This window comes from Coccomyxa subellipsoidea (genome assembly GCF_000258705.1).
Source record: "Coccomyxa subellipsoidea C-169, whole genome shotgun sequence".
In the NCBI taxonomy this organism is placed as follows: Eukaryota; Viridiplantae; Chlorophyta; class Trebouxiophyceae; family Coccomyxaceae; genus Coccomyxa; species Coccomyxa subellipsoidea.
The window spans coordinates 1353809-1376577 of record NW_005178032.1 but is presented as its reverse complement, the minus strand read 5'-3'; the positions used below and the strand labels follow the sequence as shown (position 1 = coordinate 1376577).

Genomic DNA, 22769 nt, shown 5'->3' with positions numbered 1-22769 from the left:
GAACAGCGCTCAAACACGCTTCTGCTGCAGCAAGCTCGTATGTCAGACCGAGGCCAAAAGAAAAACAGTCTGCCCAGCTCTGCAAAACGACAGCACCTTCACCAAATGATACTACAAACGTTAATACAACGTCGACTTGATATGCAGGCGTGTGGTGTGCAAAGCTCTCCCCTGTGGAAGGCAAGTCCTGACGCACAGCATGGTGTGGGCACTTCAACTGTGCGCTGCCAAAACCGTCCCTGCATAGATATGTTACCCATAATCTGCTCGTTGTGTAAATTGGCTGTTCCCTTGTGGAGCAGCCATCTGCAGCAGTAAGTAACCAAGCCTGTCCTGGCCCAAATCTGTCGGTTAAGTAGTGGTACAGATATTGTGAGCTCTAGTATACAGCATGCCGCTCACCCAATGAATTGACCCCTTCACGAGCTGACTGCATTGCCATGCGGCACCTGAATCCCAGAGTGAAACTTGTCCTGGGGAAACATGTATAGGCACAGCACCTCGATCAAGAATCTTGGAAGCCTAGATCAGGATAGGTGCGCATCCAAGGTACCCAAATGGAGAATTGCTGAATACTTCAGTACCACAACGCTCGCCCACACAAACCCGTGGGAGCTCTGTGGGATCAAAAGAGCGCCCTGATCGTTGCAGAAGGCTTGCGAGGGTTTCGGCGAAAAGATTGCGAAGGTGTCGGTGTGCAGGTCCCGTCTTCCGCGCTGTCGCTGTGGCTCTCACTGTGTCGCAGAAGAGTCAGCGTGGACACGGCGATGCTGTTGAACTCGTCCTCCTTGATGACCTGGGTTGCGGACAACATGACAGCTCTTGAGCTCTCGGAACAGAGTCCCAAGCTTACGGATTCGGCCAATTGGGGCGCTTGTCTCGCGTTTTGGCCTGTTGAATCTTCTCTAGAACCACTACTTTGAGTGAGACCCGTGCACATCCCTTTACATTGATACCGGAGCTGTGGTGGTTAGGTCAGTCACCTGACGAGGACCGAGTTGCTTCTCACCTTGGTCGGAGACAGGGTGAAGAGACTCGGAGGCCCCGATATGCGAGCAGCTCCGTCATGTAGGGTCAGGCCGCTGGGAAGGAACAGCTGGGGGTGCACCATTGTCTGAGTGCCACGGTCCACGACCGTGCGCCCGTTCCGGGAGATGGAATTGGGTCTGATCAGGCTGCACACACACAGCTGCGGGTCACGTACTGCATTCAAAGCTTTCGGAAACGACCAAGACTTCACTGCATAGGTCCCTGCTTGGCTGCTAAGTTTCCAAACCTTCCTGATCACGCAAGGTCGAGTCCCGAGATTCATCACGTTTCAAGAGCAGAGCAGCCACCTCTTGGTGGGCTTGCGGCCCCTCTTCGAGTCTGTGGAGTTCCTCTTGAGGTGCCCAGAGCTCGGACGACCAGTCAGGAACACGCTCAGCTCCTTCCTCCCTCCCTTCCCAGCCTTGTGCCCAGGGCCGTCCTTCTTCGTCACCGGTCTCGAGTGTGGGAAGTATCCCTCCAGGCTTCGCTTCACCAGGTACCTTGCTCCACACGCATTGCACAAAACAGGCTTGTCTTCCGGCCTGCACAGCAATTCGCCTCAGGCTCCGAACACGTCGGCCTGCTGCCCTCTGATGACCGTCCACAACCTCCCAGGGCAGGTTGTGTGCAGGCCAACGGATATCTCGCGGTCGACAAACTCACCCCTTACGCCAGCAGACGCTGGTGGTGGTCATGCAGTGCCTGCATGGGCCACCGCTGCCCGACCGCATAGCAACAAGAGTACAGGTGCTAGGTGGATTTGGCAATCTGCTCAAGGCTCAAATTTTGCCTGACAATGCAAAGGCTAGCACAGGAGGTTGTTGTGACATAAATATGTAAGGTGCCGCCAGTACTAGCTGGAAGATAGAAAGTACAGCTGCAGCAAATCTTCTTTGGGCAGCTGCTGCTCTGAGGGAACGCTTTTCCCAGCCACCAATTGTCGAAATACCCTTTCGGCCACCTCAGCCCAGGTGGGCAGAGCAGGGCCCTTTGGGCTGCCCTTAATTGGGTGGTCCACCAGAGAACGCAGCGCCAATGTGGATGCAGAATCCCTTTGTATGTTTCAAGTGTGGTAGTAGTCCTATAGACCAGGGGAGCTTTGCTTCTCTGATAATGGTGGACACTTGACTAAGCTTCGTCGAGCCTGCAATACTATTGTATTGCTAGCACTTGCAACTGATCTGCATGTTATTATCGATGCATGCACTGCAACTTCGAATCTGTTTGAAACTTTGAAGATTAGGCCCATCCCGCCCGGCGGGGATCTAGATATTTGGGATCGATCAAGATATTTGGGATCGATCAGTTGGCATTTGACTTCGCTGAGATACGTAAGGTGACAAGCAAGAGATCCAACCAGGTGTGTCACATGGTGTAGAAATTTCTGGCTGGATCTCTTGTTTGTCACCTTCCGTATCTCAGCGAAGTTTCCTGCATCATGCATTTAGACTTAGCATGAATACTGCCACTGTCCAGTGTAGTCTAGTCACGTCACAATATCCAGTAGTGACTGGCAGCAATCAGGGATTATTGACTATCATATGATATTCATGTCATTGGGTTGATTGGGTCTTGCTTGAATCTGGCGAGTCCAACAAGGGTAGGAATTTGGCAGCCTTTACATGCAGCTTGTCTGCAGATGCACCTTGCCTTCGGCCAGGGGCAACTAAAGACTACCCGTAGTACTACTACTTAGTCTTTAGTACCCCCTGCTTCAGCAGGAAAAGCATGTAATAATAATAATAATAATAAAAATAATATGATATTCATGTCAACACATGACGGCATCTGCACACCAGCTGGTGGCATCTTGATCTGTCCCTCTCAAGCACCAACCATTACAGTCTCGCTTTTGAGCCTCTTCTCAGTGCGTTCTTGGCTCTCATCACCAGCAATCCCGCTCTGCAACACTGTCACAGGCCTGTGCCCCTCATGCCTGTCGCCATCCCCTGGCTGCCATTGTGCCTCATCTGGCATTGCAAGGCCATCAACAATTGCATATGCCACGCCGTTTGTCAACTGCCCTTCGGCTGACAGTGCTACAGCAGCATCGCCATGGTCTGCTGCATGCTGGCTTTTGCTATCAGCCGCTGCGTCTGCTGAGCCATGCTCACCAGGTGCTGCAGGCCTGAGACACCTGTTTGGTGGTGGAAACTGTCCGATGGAGAAGACAGGGGGCATCTGCCGCTTTGGCGGTGCATCCAGGACATGGTCTGGCACGCACTTTATGGCCTCCTACACAGGACAAATCCACACATGTGTAAGCTTCCAAATCTGAGCTGTAATGAAGGCAACCTGCACATACATTACGCTCTTCGCAAGCACAGAGCACACACCTGAGAGTGCGTTTGGAAAACCCCGCCTTGCAAAGACAGGGTGGTGGTCATCATAGGGTGTACACTTCTAGCACTCAATGGCATGCAGGAATTGAAAGCAGGGGGGACGGGCACCTCCACGACTTCGGCAACGGTGGCGGGCTTCTTGAGCAGGGCGACGTCGAGCATGCGGCGCCACTTGCGGCCGCTGGGCTCGCCGACAAACAGGTTGAGCAGCGGCCGCGCCACGGTGCGCACATTCGGCGTCTTGCTGCCGTCCGGCTTCATCCCAAAACGCCCTACCACCGCATCCGCGTACTCCACATACTTGGCCAGCACCTGGCGTCAGAACCGCAGCAGCACTCCAAAATTCAGCAAGGTGCGCTCTCAAGATCGCATGCAGGTACGTGCAGAGGCAGGACTTTACTTTCCGCCGTGCTCGGCCAGGAGCAGTATTGGCCTGGATTCTGCTTGTATAGCTTGACCCTGAAATTCTCGAGCCTCATGAGCTTACAGAAGAACCAGATGCATCTCCAGAAAGGCACGTGACACGATGAAAAGGGCCATAAAGGGGACGTGCACACCTCTCGCCGGCTTGTGGCTGCATTCGTCTCGGCGCCGAACACTGCGATGTCCGCGTCTGCCAGGCACGCCCAGGGGTGGTTGTAGGCAGCGCGGCCGATCATGACGCCGTGGATCGATGCGCCATCCACGCTGTGCTGCAGGGCTGCTGCTGCCTGGTGACAGCTGTCCAGGCCGCCGTTCAAGCTGAACTCCAGATGTGGGAAGTCCCGATTCAGGGCCCACACCCATTCATGCCTGCATGCAGGGTAGCCACCATCAACCAAAGAGCTTAGATCTGCAAGGCTAGTCTAGATCACACTGCGGCACAAAGCATCGGCTTACACTGTCTCCTCTTGAGACGTTGGTAAGGATGCCGACCTGAGAGGGGGAATGGTGCGGTTCTCGTGCGGCGACAGGCCATTGAGGAGGCACTTGCGAGCATGCATGATAAAGTGGCTGACGCCGGACCCCTCATGCACGACGCGTATGAAGTTGCACAATGCCTCGTACGAATCCACATCGTCCACGCCTGGCACAACACCTCAGTCACCTCAGCCTCTTCCTTTTAGTCTGAAAGGAAAGCAGCTGCATGTCGCCGACAGGGAAATCAGACTTGCAATCGAAGTGCAAGCCCTGACAGGGCAGGATCCCACGAGGACAAGTTCGCAGAACAAAAGTTGCCGCCTAGATTGCTCAGGAATTTGAGCGATGCATTTTTTGCCCAAAGAGAATTAAATTACCATATGGGCACAAGAGGCAGCTCTAACGGACAATGAGTGGCGCGCACCAAGGCGACACTTGACGGTGACGGCGGCGGAGCCGAGCGCCTGGCGCATGGCTGCGCAGCAGGTGGCGACGTTGGCAGGTTGCAGCATAAGTGATGCGCCAAAGCAGCCGGCGCCGGCGACGCGGTCGCTGGGGCAGCCGCAGTTGAGGTTGATCTCGTCGTAGCCGTAGCGCGCCACAATCGCCGCCGCGGCCGCCAGCTTGGCTGGGTCGCTGCCGCCCAGCTGGCACACGATCGGGCGCTGCTCCGGCGGAAACCACAGGAACCTGTTTTGCACAGCCAGTGTTGATTCGAATCAAGATCATGTGACAATGTCGAGTGACAAGGCCAAGTCATAATGGTAACACAGGCTGGAACGCATCAGCAGGGTTTCGCAATATAGGTCTTGTAGAGACACCTGTCGGTGATGGGGTTATGGATGATAGTTTGGTCCACCACCATTTCGGTGTACAGCCAGGTGTGCTTGGAGATGAGGCGGGCCATCTGGCGGTAGTGCACGTCTGTCCAGTCCATCCTGCAGCAGAGGCAAATCACATCAAGCCCGAAGTCCTGCAAGTCATCAGGGGGACACTTTGCACTGGGTCATTCACTGGTGGCGTGCGCGTACATAGGTGCCACGCTGAGCAGCTGCGGGCCTTGATGGGCTGATGTGACTGCCATTCGGGCAGACGGGCTGCAGCGACTGCTGCTCAGAGGAGAAGGGCTGAGGCGTGGTGCAAAGTCCAGCAGAGATACCAATGAGCGGCAGGTCCAAATTCTGTTGTTGGCTGGCAGCGAAGGATGCAGAGATGCTACACGCTGCATTCAGCAGAGCTGTACCAGCGGCTCAAGCTGCCAGACCACTGGAGTGTAGCAAGCCGTCTCGGAGGCAGCGACACAGTTCTTCTTCTCTGTGCCTTTTTTCTGAAATTTAATTGGTTTCAATGATTATTCGAGTATTGATCGATAATGTGAGCCACAAGGCAGTGTTCACTGCGTCTAAGTATGTTCCTAGATCTAAATCGTCAACTGGAAGGAAAGCTCAGCGATCTGCGAGGCCTCTTTTGAGTACACACCTAGACAACTTTCCAGTCGAGACAGCAATGCAGTTCTTCTGCTCTTTACAATGGGAGGTGCTATTATTATTTTCAGGCGTCACACAGGACTCAAAGCAAACATCGCTCTTGCAGATCCTTATTACAGTGGATCCTTAATACAGTATTCCCTAAACCCTAAGCTAAAGTGGATGAAGAATATGGTCGGGGCTGCTCCTCCCTAGAGATCTCTTAGTAACCGCTGAGCTCACCAAATGGATAGAGGTTTGCGGCCCGTTTGCTTCGCAAAGAAGAAAGTGTATTTCTCCGAAAACTTTGGCTGAAATGGCTGCAATGATTCCGTGTGCTGCCCCTGGTGTTCTTCGATTACAGCCTCTGCGGTCTTTTGCTGCTCCTGCTCAGAGACGATGCTTGCAAAGGGGAATGTCGCTTGTCAGGGCAGCCACTACGGTTCCTAGCGAGGTGCAATATCATTTAAAAATATGTTTGTTCATCATCAATCCTGTAAATGTTGTATGTTCTGTTGTGAGTTTCATTGTCTCTGAAGTTCTGGGAGAACCTTCTAGAATAGTCGGGTTCAAGGCGATGATCCAATGGCAAACGGATCCTCCTCCAATCTGCATAAATGCCTGCCCTTTTCATGTCATAATTGACCCCTTTATCACACTCTCTCGCAGCGTTGGTTCAGTGAGAGGGTGGCATCGGTTGTTTATGGGTGCTGCAGCTCACCAGGAGGGGCTGATTTATTTTCTTTATTGGCTGCAGTACAAGACACTTGCTCCGGTTGGCGAGCGTGTTCTTGTAAAGGTGGACGTCAGCGAGGAAAAGTCCGTTGGGGGCATCCTTCTTCCTTCCAGCGCACAGAAGAAGCCCACACAAGGTCAAGTGGAGAAGGCTGGGACAGCCAAGGCTGTCAAGGTACCTTTGCTTGGCAAAAGCGGTCATATTTGATGCTGCACTTTCCCTTTCATGCTCTGTGCTACTGCTACAGCTCCTTTGCGACCTTCTTGATGGGGTCCTGTTGCAGGACGGAGAGAAGGTTGTCTACTCCAAGTATGCAGGCACGGAGCTGAAAATGCAAGGCACGGAGTATGTCATTCTCAAGGTACAGCTGGTCCTCATGCATATCAGCGCAATCTTGCACTTCAGAAGCTTGCCGGCACGCTAGTTTTCTGGGCACATGTCCATCACATGTGATTTCCCTGTGCAGGAGGATGATGTCATTGGCATTCTGGCATCTGACAACATAGCAGACTTGAAACCGCTGGGCGACCGCCTTTTGGTGGAGGTGAGTTTGAGTGTTGCCCATTTCAGTCCTCCCGACACCTGCAACATCTGCACGATTAAAATCCTGTTGCTCACAAGCCTTTAACCATGGCCAGGTTGAGGAGGGAAAGGACGAGACAGATGCCGGCCTGCTCTTGACAAGCTCAACCAAGGAACAGCCCACCATTGGCAAGGTGCTCCTCCTCGGCTTTATTTTGCAGGCTTTGACTAGTGATGCGCTGTGCATATATGTATGAATAAAATTGCCTGTCAAAGCTGTGCATATGATGTGTAGTGATCTGACACTCAGCATGTGCAGGTCATTGCTGTGGGCAGCGGAAAGGAGGATGAGGATGGCAAGATTGTAAAACCAAACCTGAACAAGGGAGACACAGTGCTATACAGCAAATACAGCGGGACAGAGTTCTCCGGCCAGGACGACAAGCAGTACATTGTCATCCGGGAAAGCGATGTGCTCGCCTCCATTTCATGAGCAGCAGTAACGAAATACTTTTCAAGAAAAGATTCTGCTTATGTTTTACAAACGCACCATGTTGTTGTGTCTTTTGGTGAGCAGCAATGGTGTAGATGACAGAACATCATTTGTGATGTTCTTACAAGTGCTTATATCTGGATCCTTATGGCTCGCCATGAAGGGGAGAATCTTTGAGAATGCTGAGGTTAGGCAGCTGTTGCTTCTGTAACCCTAAAGACAGAAAATTTGCACGTCCATTGCACTGCAGACCATAATGCAAGCTACAACTTTCTCGTAGCCATGGCTATATAATCAATTCTTCCTTCTCCTCCTTCAGAAACATCCACTGGGAAGCGTCCGAATTAATTGTGCCTATTCACTGCAGCTGCATTTGAACGGCCCAAACCCCTCACCATATGGTGAGAAATAATCAAAACAAGCAGTCGATTATCATGCATTTGTCTCGACTGCTTGGAGGCCATCATTCTCCTTCCATGTATAGACAGGAGCCATCGCTTCAATTTGCCGAGACTACATGTAACCTTTGAAGTAATTGGGACGTGCTGGCTTGTTAGATTTGTACTGCAAAACTCCTCTTCAATAGACAATGAGGTCTCATTTCCCTCAAAGAATTGTCCACAGCGTACTGAGACGAGGTCGGCTGTTCTCAACTGAATGGCCTGGCTGCAGACCGGACTTGCTCCTATGACAAAAGTGCTTCTACCTCTGCAACTGCAGAGTTTGCATGATTGCAGAGGTTCCACGGAGATCATGTCCTCTCACTGTGCTGCCATAGCTGCCTTCAAGGAGCTTGCCGTAAGGGTACACCTGCAAAATGATATCAGGAACTATCATACTATACAGGATGTGAAAAATCCACAAATTTAAGTGCAGGAACAGTGCGTCATCTTCTCAGCTTCATGGCACCAAGTAGAAGCTATGCCAATCAATACAGATATGATGTTGTTTCCAAGACACAGAAATTACCTTGCTGGCAGCGATTGTTCTGTTCCGGTTCTGTTCCATCTCTGTGAGCAGCCACTTGGCCAGCTCAGGCTCAAAAAAGTCTGCAAAAGTCTGATCCAATGCGCTGCGCTTCTGGCCGCCCACTTCATACCTGGGACCATCTTGCAATAAAGACACTGAATAGATGTGGACATCATGTTGTAACAGACCAGCGATGCAGAAGCTTTCAGACAGTCAACACTGAAGTGTGCCCCCTTGTAGGTGCACATATTGCTAGGGATCACAAGGAATCACAAAGCAAATTGCCATGCACTTCATATTTGGCAACTTACGAGAGCATGTGGATCTTCTTCCTAGTCGCAGAGTCAACCAGAGGTTGCAGCACGCTCCACAGCCCATTGAAAATGAATGGTGCACCCACCACCTGTATGGCATCCCACACAAGGAATAGTGAGGGTGCTGTTCAGGGTACTACAATGCCAAAATTCTATAGGTCACATTGCAACATGCCCTCGTGGCCTCACCATGAAGGCTCCCAATCGCTCAGGGTAGTGCTTTGCAGACAGCTCCAGGAATGTGTTAGCAATCTGTGGGTTGAGGTCCCCAAATCCAAACCCGTAGAAGTCTGCAAGCACAGGATGAAGATCAGCACAGCCTTCAGATTTCAAGTCACCATATCACGTATTCATTGAAGGCTTTAGAAACTCAGCGACTCATCAGAGTGGCCAACACACCAGACACCCAGACCCATTGCTCCACAGGCGCCCTCATCAGGCTGATGGCCTACCATGCAACATAGAGGGTCAGTCAGACCAAGCCACAGTGTTCCTGTAAGAGATGCAATGTAGCAACTGCCCATTGCCCATATTGTTGCAGTGAATGTAGGTGGACTATGAGACAGCCTCCAGACATAGAGTTTCAGGATAATCCACCTGCTCAAAGGTAGCCACCATGTGCAACCTGTTGTCCTCCACAGATCTATTTGCTGCAAGCGCCAGGCAGCTATAGATGACAGGACGTCCCAGTCGGTCAAAGCCAACAGGATGCATGTAGTGCGAGCGCGAGTCTTTCTTGCATGCCAAGCATGATATGTGTTCCACCTGCTCACTCTCTCGCCAGTGAAGCGTTTCCTTGAGCCTCTTCTCTGCCTGGAAAGCAGACAATGGACCACTAGATGCAACCCTGTTTGGAAAATGCAACGAACTCAACTACTTCCTTGCAAAAATGCATATTGAGGGAGCTGGCACTTATACAGTACCTGGCTAACGTTACCATCTGCAGCCCTTAAAAATTGATTGATGGTTTGATCATTACAGCGCTGTGAGAGCTTTGGGGACAGCCGGCTTCTAACAGTGGCCATGTCTGCAGCGCTGATGAGTGCCTTCCGGGCCGCCAATGTAGCATCTACATGCAATGTTTGAGCTCCATCGAAACCTTTCTTGCCATTGACTAGCTGCGTTGTTTTGTCACAGTGGGCACTGTCCTCCATCACTCTAGCCATGCAGTGCAGTTGAGCCCTGCACAGACATTCTTTGCGATCTTTGCAGCATACTTGAAGCATACTCCAGGAAATATTACCATTTTCTAATTGAGTGGTATTGATTTGCAGCCTAATACCACCTATATCGGTTGCCTTTCGGAAAAATAGCTAGGGTATACGCCACAGAGCTCATTACCATGTCGACAACGCAGGATGGCCATTAGCACAGGCACCATACGGTTTATTTCCAAGAGGAAGAGCAGAGTTGATCATACCTTGAAGTTGTTTGATGTTCTATGCGGTATATTCCTTGATGAGGTGCTCAGCAGAAGCAGTCTTGACGCACACGAGCTGGGTTTGGTGCCCTACACTGAAGGAACCAAGGCTCATGTGAAATCCTCGGCAAGGGCGTTTGACGTCCTCAATTCCCGGAGATTGATCAGGGAGACAGACGAGACTCAAGGCACGTGGCAGACATGTGCAGCTTCGTGCTTTTTACCGTCCCTTGATGGAGCCTGCAATTCACTTTCTTGACATCGAGAGCGTGAAACCAAGTCAGGGTGATCCTAGTGATGAACTGTCTCACTTCTCGACTTGGCTTCACACTGAACGGGGTCGGTAGCCTGGTTTGTCGTGGTGTGTGGGGCGCGCTTCAACGGCAGTCTCACAAGCCCGCTAGAGCTTTAGCAATACGTATTTCTAGTCCCCGAGTATCATTGTTTGACGATAAGCTGCCAAGAATGAATTCTGTATCATCATACACGAGCAGATCTGCATCGTCGACATACTCAGCAATGGATGACATCACCTATTTGTAAGTACTTTTCAGGGGCAAAAATCATACCGGACATACTTCCTTATGGTAGTCAAGTCACAAATTGGAAAGGATGCCAGTTGTCTACAAAACGAGAAGTCATGCCTAGTAGCAGTGCCCTGAACGACACTGAAATAGGTTGCAATACACAGACTGCCACGGCCACTATAAACAATTATATGCGTCGTGAGATGTGTACGGATGCCTGTCAACCTAAGCAATTGAGCATGCCAGAGGATGCGTTTTGCTATTGTCTACAGGGGCCAGGATCAGGCAGTTGCCATCGATGAGGAGTTGATGGGACCGCTGGGCTTCAGCGTGGATCAGCTCATGTGATCCAGATGCCTTGCCTTGCTTGTTTACTACTGCCAACCAAGCGAATTTGTCCACCATTTGCATAACTTGTAATGCTCACCGTGGCCCTGCCAGCACATTTTGGACAGTACTGACACTGTGCAGGTACTGTGCAGGGAAGTTGCAGGGCTCAGTGTGGCCTGTTCACTGGCGTCAGAGTACCCTGCAGCCTCACATCCCCGTATACTGGTCGTGGCAGGCCCTGGCAACAATGGTGGGGATGGACTGGTGGCTGCACGCCACCTGTTCCACTTTGGGTACTCTGTGCAGGTGAGTCGTCAACCTGCGCTTTTTACCTGCGCCACCCGTTTCGTGTACAGATGACCACCAATCGTCATCGTGTCCAATTCCATCGCTTGCAGTTCTGGGTTAAACTACTTGCATGTTGACTTGATGGTAACGGAATATCTGCTGCTGCCTGCAGGTACTTTATCCAAAGAAGACAGACAAGCCCTTGTACCATGGCCTGGTGACGCAGCTAAAGTCATGCAACATACCGTTCCTCTCGGCTGAAGACATCCTTGACGGGCCACCCCTCAAGGAGCGGTATGATGTGATTATAGATGCCATATTTGGTTTCAGCTTCAAGGGCTCGCCTCGGCCTCCCTTTGACAAGATTCTCGAGGTATGCTCCCACACCATCACAGCTGCAGTCATACATCGGACAGATTCTGTTGCTGTACGTTGTATAACTCAGTTAGAGCACCTCTTTATTCTCAAGTATGGAGCTATTTCTGCCAGCTGAGTTCCTTTTGGATTACAGCGCTTGAAGCCGCACAACGAGCCGCCAGCCATCGCCTCGGTGGACATGCCCTCGGGGTGGCATGTGGAGAATGGGGACGAGATTGGGGATGGCCTGCGCCCTGAGATGCTCGTGTCCTTGACCACTCCGAAGCGGGGAGCGCAATTCTTCGAAGGACCTTTCCATTACCTTGGGGGACGCTTTGTCCCCCCCATAATCAAGGTCTGGTGCATCACTTGCCTTCTAACTTTCCTGAAGAGACACTGGGCTCTAAAGTACAAATTGCCGCACATCACTCTCACAACCCATATTTCATGCCATTCTGCTGGATCCTCTGCTCAAGGAAAGCAACTGATAGCTCCGCGTGCAGGAGAAGTACAAGCTAAACCTGCCCCCCTACCCTGGCACTTCCCAGTGTGTGAAGCTGTCGGGAAGCCAGGCAGCCGGCAATAATGGCGAAGTGGACCCGGCATCTATCCGCCTGAATTACTCCCTGGCAGATGTGAGCGGCGGCCTGCTGGAGTCTGATGTGGACCCCGACCCCCTCAAGCAGTTTGACAGTTGGTTCAAGGTGTGGTGTCCACAAAAAGCCTTGCAGGCGTTTCAGTTGGACAGCACTGCATTGCAGCAAATTCACACCATGAAGCAAAGAAAAGGGTCTGAAACACAGTGGGATAGATGGGCATGATGATGGGGTAAAACTGTGCGCAGTGGGGGAGGACTTTTGTCGTATACTGCTGAAGAACCTCATTTGAAATCCTCAGGACGCGGTGGAGGCGAAGGTACTGGAGGAGCCGAATCAGATGGCGCTGGCATCGGCGGACGAGCGGGGCGTTCCCTCCGTTCGCATGGTCCTGCTGAAGGGCTACGACGCGCGCGGCTTTGCGTTCTACACCAATTATGACAGCCGCAAGGCGTGCGAGCTTGCCAACGGTCACGCCGCCCTCTGCATGTACTGGGAGCCCCTGCAGCGCCAGGTCCGTCCCCATGCTTTCAGCCACATGCATGGTCATGACTGCAGGCAGGCCTGCACTGTAAAGATGCGATCACGTCTTGCGTCCGGCCAAGTGAGATGTACAAAGCTTGGTCTCGGTAGACAGCATGGATGCTGCTCTTGTTTGGCTGGCAGGCAGAGAGACCAGGCGGATCTGTTTTGCACCCCCTAGCAGTGAGCAGGCAGGGGATACTGAGTTGTGTTTAGGGTCCTCCTGGCAGTGAGCAGGGAGGTGCTGTGCATGAAACTTGCCTGGAGCATCTGTGATGGGGAGTTCAGGTGCGCGTGGAGGGCACTGTGGAGAAGCTGCCAGAGGAGGAGTCGGATGCATACTACCACTCGAGGCCACGCGGCTCCCAGCTGGGCGCGCACGTCAGCCCCCAGTCAACTGTGCTGGAGGATGGCCGGGCCTCTCTGGAGGACAGAAACACGCAGCTGAAAGAGGTGCGACCCCCTGCTGGCATCGTAGTTGTGCAGCACTTGTGCACGACGCGCACTGCAAATGCTATGAAGTGATGTGAGTGTTGCATGCGCCAGACTGCCAGGCGGCGCTGTATAAATTCTTTGGCGCTTGCACTGCATCATGTACTTGTATATTCTGTTGAATTGTAAGGTGCTGGCTGTGAGACATGTGCAAGACTCTAGCGTAACAATGAGCAGCAGCCTGCAGAGGGTCTGAGCTCAGGTCGCAATTTTTCCTTGACTTGCAGTTGTACGCGGATGAGTCCAAAGAGATCCCAAGGCCGAAGAACTGGGGAGGCTTCCTGATACGGCCAAAGGCCATCGAGTTCTGGCATGGGCGGCCATCGCGACTGCATGATCGGCTGCGCTACCAGTTGGAGGATGGGCAGTGGAGCATGGATCGCCTTGCACCCTGAATACCATTACTGAATTTCAAATGCACGAGTCAATGATGATCTGCTGCAAAGGCGCAGACCACCTGTGGTTGCATCTGGCGCATGTGCCACAGCTTGCATGGATCATCCAGTTGGGGTGGTCCAGCCCAAAAAGAGAGTCAGAAGGTGAAGGGTCATACAAAGTGCGCGCGTTTGTAAATTTAGTGAACGTCGCAAGTTATATCCTGGCAGTACTGCATGTTACAGATGCTGCCTACTGTTGATGTCAATGTAGTGAGCCTAATTCTTACATTGAGCATAAATTTGACACGGCCATTTCCAGCCTGGTAACACCAGATACAAGGCCATTTCAGGACCAATTTGACTGCTGAAAGCTGATTTCTGGCCACAACGACCAATCATCCTTGCTCAATGATCAGGATATGCTGTTGCTACTGGCACCTGGAGAGATGCATTTCTCACCAACAGGCCTATATAGATATATCGGCAATCAATATCATGTCAGCATCATCAATCAGCACAACAGTCCAGTTTTAACCCACGCATGAGGTTGCAATGATGGTAAGAATGTCTGCTCAAGCTCAATCACAATCATCATGTCATTGATATGCCTCAGAAATCAGTCGCATTCAACCCAGAGCAGTCTGAGAAATCCCATCACAGATCTGGGCCTGTGAGGTGCCTCAGGCAGGCAATAATGAGCCCAAGCTGCTGCATGTCAGAAACAGGCTTGGCTCAGCAGTAAGATTACTACATCATGTAGTGAGCCTAATTCTTACCGCCATTATTCTGGCAACTGTATGCTCCAGTTCCAAGAGAGCATGCTAGCACCGCTGTGTTGCACACTATCAAGAACTTCGCTGCAAAATCATTGCAGGCGAGTGCTCAATCTGAGCTAATTCCCATCATCAATCTCACATCATGCAGGATCACTGCAGTTGGCTTGTGGCCGCATCGCATCCTCTGTCTGAATGGTGCACACCAGCCTGTCTGTCAAGTCTCAAATTTGGGCAGTCAGTCAAAGCAGGGCCTTGGCTTGGGCTGCTGCGCATCAGCCAATCTATCAAATGTATTGCATACAATCAATATTGTAGCTGTGAGGCAAGATCTGGCCAAGGATCGCTTTGCACCAATTAGCTGCCAGCTTCAGTAGGTCTACTATCTCGGATAGAGGCATATATTCGACACTTCCAGGTCGAAAATCAGCCTTAAATTTTACTCTCATTCGCAACTACCACTCACTCCCCTCTCAGGAACAGCACACATCAGCATCGTGTGCTTCAATGCCAGATCATGTGTTACCAATGTCTTGTTGTGGGTACCCTCATTATGGTGAAGAATGGGGCACCCACAACAACTTCTTGAAGACATTGGTAACACACGATCTGACATTGAAGCACACGATGCTGCTGTGTCTCAGCCAGAATAGGCGGTTGTAAAAACCAGGCTCAATGTAATAGTTCAGATTGCTACATTATGGAGTGATCCATGCAAGCTGACTGAGCAGGCTGTCAGAAAAATGATATTTTCCCCTGCCAAAGGCTAATGTCTTTGATACGCCACACTCTTGCAGTCCAGTTCTGCTTTGATGTGATCACTGACAGAAGAGCAGGATTGAACCGAATGCAAGTGATGCAAATGTGCTTTGTTCACTGCTGAATCGCAATTCGTTGCAACGGAATTCTGCTGGAGGCCCCTTTTCTCCACCATAATGAGGGGTTTGCTACCGGGGATCACTGTCTTACTTCCATCACCACGTTCTGTCGGGCGTTTTTGGCGTGTCGTCGAGCTGATCCTTTCAGGCTGCACATGACAAGGTAGGTCATATCCTAGATTCGCAGGCTGAGAACTTTTGAGACTGGCACACTCTGTCGGCGGCACAGCCTTGTAATATAAAAATCACATCTTGTGGAATGGAGTACGCCGGTGAAGATCATCCATCCGTGCAGTCTCAACATCCACATCGCTTGTTGTCTCACATTTGTAGGCATTAGCTCATTCTGTCGATGGCACAAGCCCATGATATAGTAATTTTACATCCTATGGGACAGAGAACCGTTGGAGAAGAGCATTCACAAGAGCAGTCTGAGAAATCCATCACAGATCTGGGCCTGTGAGGTGCCTCAGGCAGGCAATAATGAGCCCAAACTGCTGCATGTTAGAAACAGGCTTGGCTCAGCAGTAAGATTACTACATCAACAACAATAGTCACCACTCCAACTATCAACCCCATCCACCATCACCTGCTCCATAATTCAGCTGCACTACAGCGGCCCCTTCGTGAGGCTGGTCAAAAGGTCTATGGTACACGAGTCTATGATGCTGCCCGGAACAAACAAGCCTCACACACCAACTGCCAGTGTGCCAGCGATCTCAAGTGAGATCATCTCAGGAATGGGCAGTGTGTCAAAAATGACAAACAGATCCTGCTGTTGACCTCATTCGCTGTAGGCTCTCATGGGCCCTTTGGAGGATTCACAACCCGCCCTGGCGTGGCACTTGTGCACTAGCACAAGCGCTTCTGTCCACAACCCAACCTCGGAACCCAGCTACAGCCACAGCAGCTCAGATGACCTTCTTCGGCTCAGCTGGCACAGAATCGGCTGTTGACTCGAAAGTGGTCGGCTTGGTGGGAGCTGCAGAGGTTGATGTGGATGCGCGGGGGATCTTGTTCACATAGGGCTCCACATACTTGGTGTAGTTGGCCTGGCACCACACGAAAACAAGTGAATCACCATTCATTTGACCAGTCCTGCAGGGAGAAGCCTGATTTCATTGTATGCAGCCATGCCTTGTCTGTGCAAAATTCCTGGAGCCTGCATGCCCAAAAATCACGAGAAAGGCCTTCTGAATGACAGAGCATAATGCAGTGCAACAGGTGACCTATGCTCACCTTGCCATGGTGGTGGGCTTTGGCAGCCAGGCTGTCAACATCATCCTTCTTTAGCTCATAAGCCTTTGGCAGCGTGAAGGCCAGCACCACCACTGCACGCACAGCTTCTGTCAGATGGGATCAGAAGACAACCAGATCTGGCAAACAAGATTGTTACAAGACAAATGCCATTCACAGTGGCTGAAGGAATTCCTTGGTCCTGTAGACAGAAAATGAATGATAATGATGAGCGATCAAGCCCCATTCCAGGTGCCCAGCCCACAAGAGATCCTGCAAGAAAGTAGGGCCGAAAGACTCACGTGTGAAGAGGAGCCCCAGAGAAGTGAACCAGTTCCCGACCTTGGCGATCAGGAAAAGAGCCGCAGCCACCTGTAGCAACATAAAGCACGCTCTTTCCGGTTCAATAACCTCAAGTGCACACTTTCAGCCATGAACAAGGATCGACCAGGAAACCATACCTGGGCGGACAGGACGACCTCCTTGCCGGTGAAGACACGATTTGCAAAAGCTGCAAGTGCAAACGAAAGTGTCAGAAGCGCTTCAAATGCAATTCAGCGTACAACGCCCTTCACCGAAAACACGCGCGCCTAGAATCCGACCCGGATGGCGAAGGAACCCACCCAGCAACTTGTTCAAGATGGTCGTGACCTTCTCAGCCACGCTCTTGATCTGACTGTCGCTCACTCCGTGCCTCACGACATCCGGCACGGGCACCCCCGGCCTGCAGGAAAACCAGACACACCGTTTCAGCGCCTTGTCACTGACTGCAAGCCTAGTCCAGAGCAGTGGAGCCGGAAGGGACAAGAAGCTCACCGGCCGGTGAAATTGGCGATGTTGTTCCACAGGAAAGCCACACTCACGGCTATGAGGAGGGTGTTGGCAATAATGCTCAACAGGCTGAAGTGGCTCCATTCCAAAAGTAGGTAGGCAAGAGTTGCTCCAGCAAAGACAACACCGCTCTTCTTGGGATCCCTCCACAAGAGCAAATCTTCCACTGCGTGTTTGAATATATGTCAGTTGGCGCATGGAAAGCAGGAATGCATCACAGCCATAATCAGAGTCCATCTCTTTCTTACCATTCTTGTTTCCAATCGGTAGCGAAATTTGCTTCGACATGGTGATGCAGACCGTTCAGCTCCTCTTTGAAGCCTCTAGGAAGGTCACCAGGGTCTGTGAAGCGAGTTTTCGTGATGAGCAATTCTGTAATATCACCTGGTGCGAAGTGGCAGAGGAGCTGTGGGAGCTGAAGGGTTCGACCCTTGCAAAAGGGTTTTAAGTGCATAGGTCGTAGGGTAGTGTCACGAACGAAGGTGCTAGAATCCTGCTGGCAGAAACTCTTGGAGGAAGGTCACACAGCATTACAGGAGTTCCAGCTTCATTCCGCCGCAAATGGCGCATTTCATGCTGGCAAACATCATGATCTGCCAGTCCTCAGCAGCAAGTACAAGGCACAGCCGCCGGTGGCACCTGCCTACAACCATTCAATGGTGAAGTTCATGGTGGATTCCATGATGGTAAAGTCAACCACAACATAGGTCTTGACTTGCATTGAACGCATCATGAACTCCAGCCAGGGTCACAATGCGGCATTCACAGCAGGTTGTGCAGGCGGATGTTCCCGGAGGGGAACCCCATCTCCTGCAGCAGGGCGCCCTGGATCAGCGGCAGCAGCTTGCCGCTGGTGTCCAGGTAGAAGGCCAGGCGGTGCGTGTTTACGCTGTACACCTTGAGCTGCGCCTGCTCCTGCGGCACCAGCCGCACCTGCACACACAGATGCGCTGACACGCAGCTGCAATCATCCATGATTTCAGAAGGACAGCAGCAGACAGGACAGGTGCTCCCATGATCCAGGTGGGGCTGTTCACACAGTGGAGGATTATGGCAAAGCAGGAAGCTAGGGATTTTTCACATCCAATAGACAGCTAGGGAGAACAGCAGGGATGGTGAAAATTGGAGGCACCTGATCCAGGTCATGCAGCCAGCTGCTGGAGTACGTGGTGATTTTGGCGTTCGAGGCGGCCACGCTTGACAGCACGCGGTCGGTCAGACGCTTGAGCCAGCCGCTGTCCCGGCCGGGCCGCAGAGACGCCGACATGAAATCCACCTGATGCACCCACATGCTGCTGTTTCGGAACTGCTTATTAGTTTCGCTTTGAGCAGGACCCCACTTAGCAGGGTATGAACTTCGCTCCTTGGTTGTGCATGAATGCTCTGGGCTGTTGCTCTTTTTGCTGCTTGTTCTGTCCGGTAGAGCAGTAGGAAACGAGCGGAGTGCACCTGAGGCGTGAAGGCATGCACAGCAGTGGCAAGAGGTGAGAACAGGAGAGCCCCGGTGGCGCCCATGGAGTCGCCCAGCATTAGCACCCGATTGTACTGGGTGGTCACCGCCTCCAGCCGGTCCCACCAGCACTGAAACTCTTCACTGTCCCCACCTGCATGAGACCACTGGCATCCTGTCAGCTACCCCCTGCAGAGGCATGCTCTGTGGCAGCTGGCCAGGCCCAAAAGCTGGGCAGCTGTGACAGCGACAGACCTGCATGACGAGCCCATTCTGCATGCACTTCAAGAGCTGCACACCAGAAGTTCACAAGCACTCCGATACTCTTACTCTTCAAGAAGTGCAACGAAGAGGATCACAAGTATGAAGAAGAGCTCACAAGCACCTGGGCTCACAAGTACTCACAAAGAGTTAAGCTCAGGGGGAGGACCACGCACCATTGTACCACGAGCGACCTGCATCAACAACATAGAGGACGTCGAAGCACTTGTGGGCAGGCTCCTGCGCCGCCCTGCGGATGCGCTCCACCAGGCCGCCCCAGTTGGGCACACCCGGCGCACTCGCAAACGACACCACCAGCACCCGCTCCCCTGCACACAGCAGGTCGAACCCTCCGTAATCAACAAGCATTGCGCAGTGTCATAACATGCCAGCATCCTGCACTGCCTCACAACCCGCCGAGCAAGCCACACCTCCATGCAAATGAAGTCATACACCAGCGAGGCGAGCCCTTACATCTAGCATTGCCATGTAGCCCAGAAATGACTTGCGCTTCCATATACCAGCACACCAGCAAGGCAAGCCAATGTATGCATCATTGGAGTGCATGACTTGCCGCTGCACACAGCAGAATACCAGCTAGGTGGGCATTTGCGAGCAGCAAAAGAACATGTGCACACCAGTGACGCCAGCCGCGTTGACGATGTCCCCGGGCGGCCCGCGGCGCAGCTTGAAGTAGCCGCGCCCGCTGCCCATGACCTCGCCCACCTGCAGCCGCCGCCCGGCCGCGCCGCGCACGCCGGAGTCCAAGCCTTGCACCTGCTCTGCGTCCAGGCCCAGCACAACCTCCCGCTCTGCTGGCATGCTCGCCACGCTGTGCGCCAACGCTGCCACAGAATCTGCTCCCAGCGGATTTGCCTCGGCCCACACCTCTGCGCAGCACCAGTAATGCAGTCATCGTCTGCCGGCGGAAAGGGGTCAGGGTTTTACAACGGGGCGCTTTAAGTGAGCGTGGGCAACAAAAATGCCATAGCTGGGGCACTGGCAAAGGAATGATTGCTGGCAATTGGAGAATGGGAAGGGCTGGGGAGGGCGCAACCTTTGAGCTTTGGGGCCTGCATGAGGCTTGGGGGGATAGCCTGGAGTTGGTTGCCATACAGCATGCAGATCCTGAGCCTCTTCAAGCTCGTCCAATCTTCGTTGGGGAGCGTAGTCAAGCTGTTGTCTGCTAAATTGAGGTCATCCAAAGCCTGCGGTCCGAACATGTCATTGATTTCTATGCAGATCTGCAGCAGATTGCTGATAGGCAATTCCTCCAAGACACACCAAAATGAAGGCCCAATGTGCTTGTATAAGGGAACACCAAGTCACCTCCAGGGAGGTGATTGAGGGCAGCTCTGTCAATGAATTTTCCTGCAAAGCTAGCTTTTTCAGGCGTGTGAGACCCCCTATCAATGCAGGGAGAGCACCAAGCTGGTTCCCATTCAACGCCAGTTTCTCCAGATTGCCTGCAGCTGTGAACCTCTGATCAGCTTTGCGCATAATAGCCAAAAGCTGATAATTGCAGTCAGTCCTCATTGACGTCTCAAATCAAAGACAAATTTTTTACTTGTTTTAATGTGATCAGACGCACCCAGGCTTCCCAAGGATTCTGGAAGACTCTGCAGCCTGTTGCCAGCCAGTTCTAGCTGCCTGAGTTCGAGAAGGTCACCAATGGAGGAAGGCAACCCCTCCAAATGGTTTCCCACTGCTGAGAGCGTGTTCAAGGCTGACAGGGATCCCAGAGCATCCGGCAAGGCTTTGAGCATATTTCCATGTATGAAGAGGCCCTGCCCAACACATGCTTCCGCGTCAATCACCGTCAAGGTAGTGATTTTAACTCGTTGCTATCAAATATTATGCTGCTGGAATGGACATTGAGATGTCTTTCAAGGGATCATCACTACTACCTGTAAGTTGGACAGGGAGCACAGGCTTTCAGGCAGGCTCTTTAGGCGGTTGCCTGACAGCTGCAGTTTGCGTAGCTTTTTCAGGTTGCAAATGTCTTCAGGAACATCCCGCAGATCATTCCCAGCCAAGCTTAGCTCCTGAACGGCCAAGTACATTCTCAGGGCAACTCTGGTGTCAGGTCATGCCCAAAGACAGTTAGCTGGTCCCACTAAGGAGATAGTTGAGCTTGTGGGCATGCCAAGATGTACCTCTAGATTTGTGAGCTCCAAAACTTCCTGCGGCACTGATGTCAGGCCGCATTCGCTGAGGTCCAGCTGATTGGACGTGTGTGCCAGACTGAACTTGACCATCAGCGTGCGGTCGACTGTGCCCGCAGCTGCTGAGCAGCGGATATGCTGACTCCTGTTGCCCCTTTTTCCAGGACGGCACCCTGACGTGCTGTGTAGTCTGACAGCGGAGCTTACAGGAACTGTCACTCTCTGCGGGTGGGAACCGTGCCTCTTGAGGCTGGCCTTATAGAGCACTGAGAGCTGGACCTTGCGGGGGTTGTTAGTGTATGAAGCCAAGCGGCAGCTGCGCTGAGGTCTGGCATTGCTGAGATGATTCATCTGATGCACAGCTCGTCACGAGCACAAGGCTGGCAGGATGCTACTTCTTTAGCCTGGAGCCAATCTTCCTAGCCCTCTCCAAGGCCTCCTTTGTAGCGCCCTCTTGCCAAAGGGGTGTGTTCGAAACCTTCTTGATTGACGACTTGATGCCTTCGTCAGGCTCAGGGAGCTGATGCGGCTTCTCTGGGGTGCTCTGGCCCTGCTCTCTGGACGCTTGTATAAGCGTCTGTGCAAAAGCAAGAGCTGATGCTGCTGCGGCTATGCCTAGTACTGTTCCCCACATCGCGAAAAATTCATGGATTTATGCGACGCTCGCCTTAACGATACCTTAGGGAGGATATCACTTTTATGCAAACGCCAGATCGAAGTCCTATTGTTGTCAACAAGTCAGATCGATCCAAAGTGATCCTTGCTTGAGCTCACTGCCAATAATTTTACGCTCTGTAAGAGTTGATTGACTGGAAGGGCTTGTCTCAGCCTCATGCAGTCCTGAAAATGCTGCATGGCAAGGGGATTTGAATTGTGAGGCAATGGGGTGCTTGCAACCTTGCGACGCTTGCCAGCTAGATCAAAGTTGTCAAAGCAATTGCGGTCGAGCCTGCTCAGGTCATAGGCAGAGATTCCGGTTAAGAGACCAGTCATTAGTGCTACGAGCAGAAGAATACTTCGGCGACAAATGCGCCCGAATATCACGTGTGACACTGCGTCCTAGTAAATGACTTAGTATTATTCTGAGATCCTAAAATGATCAGCTGACATGTGTACGTGACCAACATTTCATTTTAGTACCTTTGGAGCGTGCTTGAGCCACCCTCACGAGGTAGATACACTACAAAAACAGTAGATCACCAGAACCAGATCGTTGTAAATAGTCCCGGAAATCCTCTCGAAAGGTTTCCAGCGCCTGCAAATATTTGCAGAAGTAAACATCTTTTGAACAACTCCTTCTAGCAATTCTGATCTATTGTTAAATTTGGTGCAAATCGACAGTCAAGGTGTTTAAAGGAGCGCAAAAGGACGTTGTGGTGACTTGCAGGACGCATTGCATGGAGCACTGTTCAATATTCCTGTAATACGATGCGTGTGTCAGATCAAAGGCAGGTCGTAGACGACCATCTGCGCATGGCCAGATCAGATGACGAGC

At 52.0% G+C, this 22769-nt stretch overlaps 6 protein-coding genes across 6 annotated transcripts; 2 read left to right on the top strand and 4 right to left on the bottom strand.

Moving 5' to 3' along the window:
• Positions 1–306: 306 nt before the first annotated feature.
• Positions 307–1901, bottom strand: COCSUDRAFT_53925 (hypothetical protein). The gene is made up of 4 exons (XM_005646481.1): positions 1693–1901; positions 1338–1571; positions 1010–1175; positions 307–796 (listed from the first exon to the last, which is right to left on the bottom strand). The coding sequence occupies exons 1-4, from the start codon at positions 1758–1760 to the stop codon at positions 626–628; spliced, it is 639 nt and encodes a 212-aa protein (XP_005646538.1). The 5' UTR covers positions 1761–1901; the 3' UTR covers positions 307–625.
• A 952-nt stretch (positions 1902–2853) lies between these two features.
• COCSUDRAFT_53924 (Dus-domain-containing protein) lies at positions 2854–5883 on the bottom strand (the record flags this gene model as incomplete). The annotated part of the gene is made up of 8 exons (XM_005646480.1): positions 5303–5883; positions 5093–5209; positions 4696–4961; positions 4287–4437; positions 3929–4163; positions 3480–3683; positions 3167–3264; positions 2854–2887 (listed from the first exon to the last, which is right to left on the bottom strand). Exons 1-8 carry the CDS (start codon positions 5497–5499, stop codon positions 2854–2856), a joined length of 1302 nt encoding a protein of 433 aa, XP_005646537.1. The 5' UTR covers positions 5500–5883.
• Positions 5884–6047: 164 nt separating this feature from the next.
• COCSUDRAFT_66780 (Cpn10-domain-containing protein) lies at positions 6048–7711 on the top strand. The gene is made up of 6 exons (XM_005646479.1): positions 6048–6191; positions 6495–6647; positions 6757–6834; positions 6940–7017; positions 7112–7189; positions 7315–7711. Exons 1-6 carry the CDS (start codon positions 6054–6056, stop codon positions 7486–7488), a joined length of 699 nt encoding a protein of 232 aa, XP_005646536.1. The 5' UTR covers positions 6048–6053; the 3' UTR covers positions 7489–7711.
• Positions 7712–8764: 1053 nt separating this feature from the next.
• Positions 8765–9207, bottom strand: COCSUDRAFT_56433 (CRAL/TRIO domain-containing protein; the record flags this gene model as incomplete). The annotated part of the gene is made up of 3 exons (XM_005646478.1): positions 8765–8860; positions 8961–9061; positions 9171–9207. 3 exons carry the CDS (start codon positions 9205–9207, stop codon positions 8765–8767), a joined length of 234 nt encoding a protein of 77 aa, XP_005646535.1.
• Positions 9208–10967: 1760 nt separating this feature from the next.
• On the top strand, positions 10968–13887 carry COCSUDRAFT_29912 (pyridoxamine 5'-phosphate oxidase; the record flags this gene model as incomplete). Its single annotated transcript, XM_005646477.1, has 8 exons — positions 10968–11062; positions 11201–11354; positions 11509–11709; positions 11848–12048; positions 12197–12397; positions 12591–12803; positions 13100–13264; positions 13531–13887. The coding sequence occupies 8 exons, from the start codon at positions 10968–10970 to the stop codon at positions 13696–13698; spliced, it is 1398 nt and encodes a 465-aa protein (XP_005646534.1). The 3' UTR covers positions 13699–13887.
• Positions 13888–16242: 2355 nt separating this feature from the next.
• On the bottom strand, positions 16243–21367 carry COCSUDRAFT_56431 (Reticulon-domain-containing protein; the record flags this gene model as incomplete). The annotated part of the gene is made up of 13 exons (XM_005646476.1): positions 16243–16383; positions 16571–16662; positions 16870–16939; positions 17029–17078; positions 17191–17291; positions 17384–17542; positions 18165–18331; positions 18531–18674; positions 18848–19002; positions 19286–19438; positions 19748–19999; positions 20701–20896; positions 21266–21367. The coding sequence occupies 13 exons, from the start codon at positions 21365–21367 to the stop codon at positions 16243–16245; spliced, it is 1782 nt and encodes a 593-aa protein (XP_005646533.1).
• Positions 21368–22769: the final 1402 nt, after the last annotated feature.

Excerpts from the sequence above, each read along its gene's own strand:
- COCSUDRAFT_66780 (XM_005646479.1), top strand. The coding sequence starts at position 6,054 with ATGGCTGCAATGATTCCGTGTGCTGCCCCTGGTGTTCTTCGATTACAG. Across the intron at positions 6,835-6,939 it reads CGGAGTATGTCATTCTCAAG|GAGGATGATGTCATTGGCAT; the intron begins GTACAGCTGGTC and ends TTCCCTGTGCAG. Across the intron at positions 7,018-7,111 it reads GCGACCGCCTTTTGGTGGAG|GTTGAGGAGGGAAAGGACGA; the intron begins GTGAGTTTGAGT and ends AACCATGGCCAG.
- COCSUDRAFT_53925 (XM_005646481.1), bottom strand. The coding sequence starts at position 1,760 with ATGCGGTCGGGCAGCGGTGGCCCATGCAGGCACTGCATGACCACCACC. Across the intron at positions 1,572-1,692 it reads AGCGTCTGCTGGCGTAAGGG|GCCGGAAGACAAGCCTGTTT; the intron begins GTGAGTTTGTCG and ends ATTGCTGTGCAG. Across the intron at positions 797-1,009 it reads TCACCCTGTCTCCGACCAAG|GTCATCAAGGAGGACGAGTT; the intron begins GTGAGAAGCAAC and ends TCCGCAACCCAG.